Here is a 12,123-nt window from a genome sequence, read left to right as displayed (position 1 = left end):
TTCGACAAAGTTGACTGGACATACCTAGAGGCGACATTGAATAAATTCAAACAGGGTGAAAATTTTATGCGAATGGTAATGTCACTCTATTTCAGTCCCTCATCTAGAGTAAGAGCGGGAGGCTCGGTCTCGTCCTCCTTTAAATTAGAACAGGGAATAAGACAGGGCTGCCCCCTTTCCCCCTCACTATTTTTACTTGCTATTGAACCCTTCTTATATCACATTAGGAATAATGATCAGATCACAGGGATCCGCTTTAACGATTACACGGTCAAAATTACTGCATACGCTGACAACGCTCTAGTGGTCTCTGAAAATGCTGAAAATGCTGAAAATGCTTTCCCTGCTCTCATGTCCTCAATAGAGAGCTTTTCCAGAGTGTCCGGATACAAGTTAAATAAAGATAAGACTGAAGTAAAACTCCTAAATAACCATGGCAACAAAGACATCATGGGAAACTCGGGTCTCCTATGGCAACCCAAATGCTACAAATATTTGGGCCTGGACTTCGCCAAAGACCTGATCACTACCATTCACACTAATGAAACCTAATTTTATGAAAAAATATCCACACTATTGAAGGGTTGTCCCCTAAATATCTTTCATGGTGGGGTAGGACCGAGACATTAAAAATGATGGTGACTCCTATGATTAATTGTTTGGCTAGCATGTTACCAATTACTTTTTCAAACGATTTCCTAGTTAGAATCTATAAGTTCTTCAACACGTTCTTCTGGCAAGGTAAGAAACCCAGAATATCAATGCATAAACTCCAATTATCAAAAGAAAAAGGTTATCTGGGTCTGCCGAACTTTAGGAACTATCAAACAGCGTTTCTTTGGAAGCAAAGCGCTAACTAGCTGCCCGCTCAACCGGACTATACTCCAGTTTGGTTAGATATACAAAAGTCGCTCATCAATAATATGCCTTTATCTGTCCTCCTTACCATGGACCTATCCCACCTCCCTCACCCAAAATACTAAGGGAGCCCTCCTACAGTTAGATCACCTCTATAAACTAAAAGTCAATAAATCTAACATGTCCTCTCTATGACGTAACCCTAATTTGAAGATTGATGGTGAAATGCTCCACTGGGAACACTGGTCTCAAAAAGGAATAAATCTAGTCAAAGACCTCTTTACAGGGTCCCTTCCTTTACCTTTCTCTACCCTTCAGGATCGACACAAATTAACCACAATGGATTTTTATGACTTCTTAAAATTAAAATCTCTCCTCTCAACCCATTCTTTTAAACCCTATGAACCAACATTAGTCTCTCAGATATCACTAATATTAAAATCAGGACACACCGTCTCTAAAATATATAAACTTCTAATACCCAACCCGCGTAAGATACATACAAAATGTGAGGACAAATGGGAATCTGAACCCAACTCCACTAAAATTCCCTTTGACTGGGATAAAATAGACATCACACCTTTTCTGAATAAAACATCCCCAATATTATCACAGATCAAATATATGTTAATCAATAGGACGTACTGGACTCCGAATAAAATCTTTAAACTCCGCCTAAGAGAACGTCTAACATGCTGGAACTGTAACTCTGCAGTTGGAAACCTCTCCCACATGCTCTTTACATGCCCTACTTTACAAACATACTAGGATAAGGTTTACGAATGTATAAGTCACTCTTTCAGCATCAGTCCACCCAAGGAATTCCCATATGTTATATTAGGCGTCCTAGACCATACACTAGGAAATGTCAATGACCAGTACTTGCTAGACCTTATGCTCACTTTAGCCTGTAAAGTTGTATTATGCAAATAGAAAAATACCAAAGATGGATCCTTTAGAATGTGGCAGGAATGGCTGTCTTTTATCAGAGGAGCAGACAATCCAGCACTCCACACTTCTCCATAGCGTAACACTCCCCGGAAACTTTGGAATTCCTTAGACGCTTCATCATTCTCATATGACCCACCGTGAAACCCTCCTACCTTGTTGATATCTCAAGTTTCTACGTATTTCAAACTCCTATTATTGCACAGATTGTAAATATTGGTTAAGCCTATGTATGATACCACAATGTTTACTTATGTGAATCCCCATGGTGTCTACATATGATTACTACTGTTTCTATATTCCGTGATCTACATGCAGACTTGGTCTGCACTTGGTTGGCACTTGAGCACCTTAACGTGTATGTATTGATTGATTTCTCTCTATTTTAGTTTATTATTTTTTCCTTATCTTCTTTTATTATTATCATTATGTATGTTTTCCTTTTGTATTTGTGTTCCTTATAATTCTATAAAAACTATTTGAAATTAAAAAAAAAAATAAACTTGGAAACCTTGAAATCACATTGTTCAAGTCAGATTAAAAAACAGAAATGTACACAATTAAGTTTACTCCTCTGTTTGGAGTTTGAGATATTTTTGTAATTCTCAAACACGTCAATACTCCTTAAAAGATGTATCAATCACAGCTTTTCAGTAGTATTGACATGTGTAAGCTTTTATGCATATGGAAATGAATCAGGCTTATATGTATCTATGCGTGGACCAGGCAGAAAAATGCATTAGCACTTTAAAAAATCTAAGGGGAAAATATCTTTACACGCGGAGAAAGCCCTTCTCACAAATTCCAACAATTTTGGGAAGAACCTTTCCCAGTTGCCACCTTGGACAAAGTAAACCTTTAATCATATCCAGGGAGGAAACGTGCATTAAAAAGGTAAGCCTGGGTAGCCTACTTTTAAAGGCAGCCTCATTCTGTAAATGCCACCACCTCTAGCAGTAGGTTTTCTCACACTTAGAATGGAATCATACAGGTGTAGTTTTACATATAATGAAATCAATTCCTCAGTAAAAAAGCACGTTTTGTTAACACAAAACAGGAATGTCCATTCATAAAGCAAGCCATTTGTCCACATAAATTGACCACAGATGTGTAAATCGCCTTGATAGCTGGCCCTCTTATTGACATTGTCTGTTTTGAAAATCCCCCAAAATGACTACAAGTACGATTTAGTAGTTTTCCCCATTTTGTGAGAATTATCCCCACAGTGAATATGCTGGTTGTTTCTTTCTACAAACCACTTATGCCACACCTCTACAAGCCCAAATATCAAAAACAAAATTGTACTGATTCTTCAGTTGAAAACTTCCCCATGAACATGCATCTCAGATTTTTTCTTACCTTGATAGTTCTTCTAACTTTGACTTTGCAAATTCCAAACTTTTTCTCTCAACGTGCTCATGAGGTGTGTGGGCCAAGAGTTCGTGGAGCGTTATAATATATCGCGGGATCTTGGAAAAAACAAAATATGTCAAGAGTTAGATAAATAGCTGTTTATTTCTTTGGCATTTATCAAACTAAAGGGGTCATTCTGAACCCCTTGGAATTTTGAGTGTAAACTATGCAACTGGTAATTACCCGCATACCGGGGTAAGGTATTTACCGGGTAAGTAATTGAGCATCATTCAGAGTCTCAGATCCAGAATAGGGAGGAGGTTCCAATTGTTACTGTTTCCCCTTTCTTAGAGGATATTTTTCAAATTACCAGTTCGATGGGTGCCCGGTTTTACCAAGTAAAAAATTGTGTAGGCCTGCACAATGAGCAGCTGAGTCAGAATCCTGGGGGCCCCCACCTAACTGGTATTTGTGTGGCCTTCCGAGAAGGAGTGATGGTTTTCATCAGTGTAATCTTTTATTCCAACGAGTAGAACATTAGAAAAGACACATGAACCAATGAAGCTTGTGCATTTAGTGAAAACTGTAATACGAAAACATTGTGATAAGAAAAACAGTCACAAACTACTTGTCATATTTCTGTTAACGCTACATTTGTACAATCGGTTTACGAAGAACAGAAGAAACAGCGGTCTTTTGTACGGATGTGTGACGTTACAACGCATACTTTTACAACGCCTACCTTTGCAACGCAATTTTTACACCGCAACATCCATTACAACGCATACCATTACAACGCATGCCATTACAACAAATTCTTTGAAATTACCTTTACAACGCATTCCACTACAACGCATACTACATTTACAACGCATACCATTACAACGCATAACATTACATTGCATGTAAGGTAAGTATTGGATAGTGTAGGGGTAAAAATTACTATTCTAACTCCAGGGGGTGCAACATTAGGGTAAGTGTTGGATAGTGTAGGGGTTAAAATTACTATTCTAACTCCAGGGGGTGCAACAGTAGGGTAAGTGTTGGATAGCGTAGGGATAAAAATTACTATTCTAACTCCAGGGGGTGCAACAGTAGGGTAAGTGTTGGATAGTGTAAGGGTACTATGTGTTGTAATGCTATGCGTTGTAATGGTATGCGTTGTAATGACTGCATTGTAATGGCATGCGTTGTAGTGGTGTGCGTTGTAGTGTCATGCGTTGTAATTGTTGCGTTGTAAATGCATGCGTTGTAATGGATGTTGCGTTGTAAAAGTTTCGCTGTAATGGTAGTGCGGTGTAAAAGTTGCGCTGTAAAGGTTGTTTCACATTTTGTACACTCACTCTAACAGACAGCTCACGTTTCCTGCATATTTATTCGCAGACAGTGCACACCTGCACCAAGGTCGGCTAGTTCATTCAATCGAAGTTAACAGGAACAATTTTCATGCATCCTACTTTTGTCACCATATGTTCATCGTCTCTTTACTTTGCCATGCCTTTGGCGGCAGAGCGCATAATAAATGCCAATTAACATATCAGTATAGCATCTTCTTTAGGTTGAGAAATATAGAACATACGCTGTTGATTATTTAAGGATTTGACCCAAATTCCACAGATTGAACTGCTGTCATTTGTGACCAATATTTCCGTATTCACCAGATTGCACTGATCCTGGTATAATTTTCTCTTTGATTATGCACTAACTGGCCATTGCAAAAATGACCAAACTGCACTGGAACAAATAGAATTTACTCCATCTCGCAGCACATTCAGACAAGCTATAGGCGTCTTTGTGTCATTTTAGTAATACTGGAAAACACGTTGGGAGGTAAGTTGTGTTATGTGTATTTGTAAAGCACACTTTCACCGCAAGAGTATCTTGGCTTATTATTACACATCGCAAGTCTTTTAAAGAAATATGTTGTGACAAAATGAATGTACGAAAAAGGGGCAGGGAGATTATTCTCAGACTCCATGGCCCAGGTGGGGGGGTGCAAGGATGAGGCAAAGAGACGCCTAAAAACCTCTGAAAGTAAAAAAATAAAATAATTTTTTTTTATTTTTTATTAAAGGGTTTGAAGCCCACAGGTCTAGGATTTCAGCCCCCAATGTCCTGCAACCTCTACAGCAAGTGGTCTTGGACCCTTGTTGAATATCCCACGGGCTTGGAGACCGGGTGCCAATTCACTAGTGGTAGATGCAAGCACCATGTTGGAATTCAAGAAAAGGTTGCAGGAACAGAGGAGGTGACTGAAGGAGACCTTCTCCAGAATACAAGGAACAAATGCTCTTTACGGAAGCAGAACTAGATCCTGTCTTTGTCTCACCCCTGTCGAGAAAAAGTCCTCACCACTATTCACCTTGATCTGATATATGGCCTTCCCGTTCCAGGGTACCCCAACATAAGGTGAAGAAAGAACTCAACACTCCTCTCTTGCAACTAGCACTTGTATCTCCACTCATGGCACTTTGTCCTTGCCCCTGCCCTTCACAGATATGCAAACATCACACATATCTGCCTAACAACACATTACACTTACAATTACTTAAACTATTCTTAAATAATATACGTAGGGCCCGATGTAGGTAAATCTACATTTACCACTTCATAAATACCGAATCATACCGAATCGGTATTTATGAAGTGGTAAATTAGAGGGGGGGAGATGTAGGTATTTCAGATTCGGTAAATACCGAATCTGTAAGATTCGGTATTTACCGATTCTGTAAATACCGATTCGGTATTCCCCATTGCTTCCTATGGGCCTTGAAGCCCATAGGAATCAATGGGCATTACCGAATCGGTAATTACCGGTTCAGTAATTACCGATTTGTGCAAGGGTGCAGGGGGTGTCACTTTGACACCCTCCAGCACCCCATAAAAAGGCATGTGAGCCATGTGGCACACAGACATGCCCTAAGGGCATGTCTGTCTGTCACATGGCATAGGTGTGCATGCACACATGTGCATGCACACCTGGATTCGGTATTTTAACACCCAATTGGATTGGGTGTTAAAATACCGAATCTGAAGGGCCTGTGGGACTGAAAGTAGTCCCACCTACATCCCAAATTTAAAAAATCAGTAAAATTACCGATTCGGTATTTTTGCGATTCGGTAATTTTACCGAGTCGGTAAAATACCGAATCGGACAAAAAAAGGTCCCCTACATCTCAGTAGGCCAAATACCGGTCGGAAACGGCCGAAATCGGCCGTTTCCGACCGGTATTTGGTACCTACATCGGGCCCTTAGTAACACACATTAGTAAATGCAGTCTCTCTTCTATCTCCTTCTCAAATAATTCTTCCTCAAAATGAGGATCAAGCAATAGAGATATTCACTGACATAGTAAAAAAAATGTTCTTGGTGTGAGACTTGATTTCACATGTGGGAATCCTTTGCATGACCGGTTAATGTTGTAATAGGCTTCACCAGTTGACGGGTGTGGTGGAGTCCTGATTGTGGACCAAACAGCGCCTCAGTAGCAGGTTTGTTGCATATCACCAAAGCTTAATGGAATGTGGAATTTATATTTTACTACCTTTATCATCTTTAGTGGTGCCATTTAAAAAAATATATAGAAAAATCTAAAATTATTTTTAAAAAGTTTTTCTGACATTCAAAAAGATTTGTATCTTTATTTTACTATTTTTCCCTGAGTGGTAATAATGTTATTACTTGCCTGCATTGATTTCTTTGGAAATGTGCTGTAGTACCAGTTATTGGTCATAAAATGTGCTTCACTTAATTCAAGACTTGGCTGCAGTAGATTTGAGCCCCTTTTGTCAGTAATACTTAGGTTTAGGGTTTGAGATTTATGAAATGAAATATACATTTAATAATAAACACGCTCTACTACCCTGAGGTGTCTAGGCGCGCAAGTTAGCAAAACTAGGCAGGTCTAAAGGCTCCTAGAGATTAAAAAGCCATGTTTTTAGTTTTTTCCTAAAGTAGAGAAGGTCTGGTTCCTTTTTCAGGAATAAAGGGAGACTGTTCCAGAGAGGGGAGGTGCTATCAGAAAAACTTCTCCCACCCCATTTTACTTTTTAACTCTGGGAACAATGATGTTACATGCGGTTTCAGGGCAAAGGGATCGTGACGGGAGGTACCATTGAAAACACAGCTTAAAAACTTGTGGGCCTTCTCCATGGAGAGCCCTGAAAGGAATGCATGGGGCCTTAAACTGTACACGCTTCTCAATAGGTAACCAATGGAGAAGTGGAAGGGCAGTTGAGACTGATTCTCTTTTGATTATGCCTAATAACTGGCGAGCCGCTGAGTTCTGTAGGATCTGCAGCTTGTTTAGACTTTACACTCACAAAAAGAGCATTTGCGTAGACAATTTTTGGAAGTATCAAGGCAGAGACTACTGTTTTTTGCAGGTCCTTTGGAATGAAAGGAAAGATTTTCCGTAGGAGTTTCATTGTAGAAAAGGAGGCAGACGTGATAGTATTCACATGCCCTTCGTAGGTTAACTGGCCATCAAAGATAACTCCAAGGTTTTTTACCTTTGTGACTGGCAGTGGAAGTTGTCCGAGTTCAAGTAGCCACCAGTCTTGGGACCAGAAGGAAGTGTCCTTCCCAAAGAGCATCACCTCAGTCTTGCCTGAGTTCAGCCTCAAGCAATTTAGGGCCATTCATTTTCCAATCTCGAACATACAGTTATAAAAGCGCTTTGCTGTCTCTGAGATATTAGATGATATAGAAATCACTAGTTGTGTGTCGTCTGCATAGGTAACTCCCGAAAACCCAAAGGATCCAATTAGCTTGGCCAAAGGGGCCAGGTAGATATTGAAAAGGGTCTGACTCAGAGACGAACCCTGGGGTACGCCTCAAGGGAGAGAGACAGATGGGGATTTGAAGTTATCAGCTGCCACAAGCTGGATTCTGGCTGACAGAAATGATTTGACTAACGCAAGTGCTTTATCCTTTACCCCAATATCCTTCAGTCTCTAGAGCAGGATTTGGTGGTTTACGGTGTCAAATGCTGCTGAGAGATCCAGTAGGAACAGCACTGCACTGCCCCTACATCCAGTATCCATCTAATCTGTTCTGAGGCCCTTATCAAGGTCAATTCAGTGCTATGGTGCTTCCTAAATCCGAATTGCCAAGCATCTAAATGACTCTGGTCCTCGATGAAAGCTGACAGCTGTGAGTTAAGTGCTTTCTTGATTATTTTCGCTAGATGGGGCAATCTGGAAATAGGACGATAGTTCCCTGGATCTAGCGGGTTTAGTTTGGCTTTGTTTATTAAAGGCAGAATATGCGTTATTTACAATTGTCTTACTCTTTTGTGGGTATGTTTTATTATTTCATGTTTCATCAGAAACCCTCCTTAAATTGCCTAAACCTCACCAAATTAGTAGTGATATTTCCAATTGTCCAACTATGTCCCCTTGTCTCTCCCACATGTACTACAAAAATGTATGCCTTATGTTAAAGCAAAACATCACATCGGAAAGTACAATAATCCAACTTATTTTTATTGCACAAATAGCAGGCAGCATAGCAAATCATCAAAAGACAATTGTCATTTCAACCAACCAGAGTTCTTACTCAGATCAGGGTCAGTTGAAGTACAGTGCTAAATATAGTTTTCATCAATGAAGGTCTGTGGAACATAAAACACGTGTTCAAAACTTGTTACTCTAACTAAACTTATCTTGTGAAGATGCAAGATGCCCTTAAAGAAATGGTAAGTTCATAAATACACTGCCGACTTTATTACTTTTCCTAAAATAATGCTACCAAATGGGAACTATCAAAGCAAGGCAACACTTCTACTGAAATGTTCACATGTAAAAGAGTGTGTAAGATGGTCTCTGGGCCTATAGGAACCCTAAAACATTGCATGTTTGTTAAGTATACCAAGTACTTTAAAGCAATGTAGGAGCAGCATCCTAATAAGGTTATGCACAATATAAGTGCATGATGTGAGATATGCTGAAGAAGCATTAATACAGAAGCACATAATTAAGTTTTCACACTCAATTTAAGATGATCTCTGCACATATGAGACAGGACAAGTGGAGATAGAGATCTCTGGCTAGAGATTTGTAGATAGCCTTTATGAGCATCTGACACAGCACTACTGGAGTACTAATATAAGTGCTAAGGAATGCCTTCATAAACAGACCCCTTGGCATTCACACTGAGGTCAGTTTGTTGAAGTTTGAAATCAGTACAACTGTTTCTCTGAGGCCCTTTTCATGTTATACTAACGTACTCATACCTCTAGTTTCTGACCCCTGTGAGGTGAGAGCCCGGCTCTAAATGTTAGAAACAATGCCTGCTCTGGAATATACGATGTTACATTGCGGTGTTCACACTGCGATACCTTTACAATGCAGGCATTACAACGCAAGTCGTTACAACAACTTGAGCTGGAGGGTGCTGGTTTTAGGAATAGTATGATTTACTATTCCAACTCCAGCCTACGTTTCAGTAGGAAGGTGTTGTAATAGTCAACACCATCAACATCTCCTTCAAGACGGCGACCTTCCCGGAGAGCTGGAAGCACGCAGAGATCATCGCCTTACTGAAGAAACTCAAGGCGGACCCCAAGGACCTCAAGAACTTCCGACCCATCTCCCTGCTCCAGTTCCCGGCAAAGGTCATAGAAAAGGCCATCAACATACAACTGACCAGCTTCCTCAAAGAGAACAACATCCTGGACCAATCCCAGTCCGGGTTCCGCAGCAACCACAGCACCGAAACCACCCTCATCACTGCCACCGACGACATCAGAATCCTGCTCAACAACGGAGAAACCGCGGCCCTCATCCTCCTGGACCTATCAACTGCTTTCGACACAGTCTGCCACTGCAAACTAAGAGCACGCCTCCACAACGCCGGAATCCAAGAGAAGGCCCTGGACTGGACCACCTCTTTCCTCTCCGGGAGATCTCAGAGCTTCCGCCTCCTCCCCTTCTGCTCCGAAGCCACCAAAATCATCTGCAGCGTACCCCAAGGCTCCTCCCTCAGCCCAACGTTGTTCAACGTCTACATGGCACCACTCGCCCACATCGCCCGACAGCACGACCTTAACATCATATCCTACGCCGACGACACCCAGCTGATCCTCTCGCTCACCAAGGATCCCCACACCGCCAAAACCAACCTCCACTCGGACAAGACAGAGGTCCTCATCCTCGGCTCCACCCCCTCGGCCTGGGATGACTCCTGGTGGCCAATGGCACTAAGAGCACCCACCAATCAAGCAAGAAACCTAGGGGTCATCCTCGACTCCACACTCTCCATGACAAAGCAGGTCAACGCTGTCTCCTCCTCCTGCTTCAACACCCTTCGCACACTTTGCAGGATCTTCAAGTGGATCCCCACCGAAACTAGAACACGGTCACCCAGGCCCTCGTCAGCAGTAGACTGGACTATGGCAATGCACTCTATGGAAGAGGCCCAGCCAAACTCCTGAAATGACTTGAACGCATCCAGAACGCCTCTGCACGCCTGATCCTCGATATCCCCCACCGCAGCCGCATCACACCCCACCTGAAAGACCTGCACTGGCTCCCCATCAACAAGAGGATAACCTTCAAACTCCTCACCCACACACACAAGGCACTCCACAACACCGGAACTGAGTACCTCAACAGCCGACTCAACCTCTACAACCCTGCTCGCCAGCTCCGCTCCGCAGATCACGCCCTCGCCACCATCCTCTCCATCTGAAGAGTGACCGCCGGTGGCAGATCATTCTCCCACCTCACCGCCAAAATGTGGAACGCCCTACACATCTGCCCACGGCAGACCGAAGACCTCCTAACCTTCAGGAGACTCTTCAAAACATGGCTCTTCGAACAGTAGCAGCGTTCCCCCCCCCCAGCGCCTTGAGACCCTCACGGGTATATAGTGCGCTTTACAAATGCTGTGATTGATTGAATAGTAAATCATACTTTTCCTTATCTTACAGCGCCATCCAGCGCAAGTCATTGTAATGACTTGCGTTGTAATATCCGCGTTGTAAAGATATTGCGGTGTGAACACTGCGATGCAACCGATGTTTCCCCTGTTCTAGTAGGATGTGTTTACATCGCCCCCAGCAGGATGGATACTAAATTAGCATGTCAAAGCAGGGAGCTTTTAAGAGCCCACCACATTTGATATGCGAGCCTGGCTTTCCCCAGACCTGGGAGATGTCACCCCATGCCTCAAGGCCCAATTGGCATCAGGACTGGTGGGAAATTAGGTATGCAAGGAGGCGCGTTGTACCTTCAGGCTAGTCACACCACTAAGGTGGGCAGCCTGAAGTGAACACAAAAGAGAGAATTCCACTCTCTTGTGTGTGGTGAAATTAGGAACTCTGGAACAGGGTGGATGCTCACACCCCAAAGGAAGTTGTCATCTAGGGGGTGAAGTGACACCAGGGGCAAGTAGGCTATTAGCTACTACCCTTAATGCCCATAAATTGAGTATTTAGGTGGCCCCTCTGACACAAGGAAATCCAATTGGACTTCTGGGAACTGAGCAAGAAAGAAGAAGGACTGAAGATAGTAAGAACTGAAGTCATGCACCCATGTTTGGCACAAAACCCTTCCACGCTGCTTGCACTTTGACTATCAGTTGGACCGACTTTGCCAAGAGCTGGACATCTGCTAGTCCACCGTGTTGCAAGCCATCGGGTCCATCGAAGGCGCAGCACAACACCAGAAAGTTCTGCATGCTCTAGGAGGTCAGATGCATCTCCTTGCCATGTTTGGGGATGCCAAGACCATCAGGAGCCGTCCAGCTCCAGTACCCTCGGTAGCAAAGCAGTTGTGGCAAACATGGCTTGTTGGTGGTCCAGTCCAGACTCCAACCGCACAAAGCAAGACCTAATGTTGAGAGACATCAGGATCTATCAGGCTAGCACAGAGTGTGGCCTTGTTGCCCTGTTTGCCCTCTTGACCATGCAGCAAAGACCCAGAGTGAGCCTCTAACCGACCGCAACCAGACGCCTCAAA

The 12,123-nt window shown here is 42.6% G+C and overlaps 1 protein-coding gene across 2 annotated transcripts in view; it reads right to left on the bottom strand.

The window, feature by feature from the left end:
• RASGRF2 (Ras protein specific guanine nucleotide releasing factor 2) overlaps nucleotides 1–12,123 on the bottom strand; it is a 1,825,430-nt gene that overhangs the window by 1,018,745 nt on the left and 794,562 nt on the right. For both annotated transcript variants that reach the window (XM_086960835.1, XM_086960836.1), the window contains exon 8: nucleotides 3,166–3,275. In XM_086960835.1, coding sequence (XP_086816961.1) covers nucleotides 3,166–3,275 — 110 coding nt within the window. The remainder of the gene's footprint in view (nucleotides 1–3,165; nucleotides 3,276–12,123) is intronic.

The sequence above is a fragment of the Lissotriton vulgaris genome, chromosome 3_1 (assembly GCF_964263255.1).
Source record: "Lissotriton vulgaris chromosome 3_1, aLisVul1.2, whole genome shotgun sequence".
Taxonomy (NCBI): domain Eukaryota; kingdom Metazoa; phylum Chordata; class Amphibia; order Caudata; family Salamandridae; genus Lissotriton; species Lissotriton vulgaris.
Note: the sequence above shows the minus strand (reverse complement) of the source record. Positions and strands in the feature narration are given on the sequence as shown.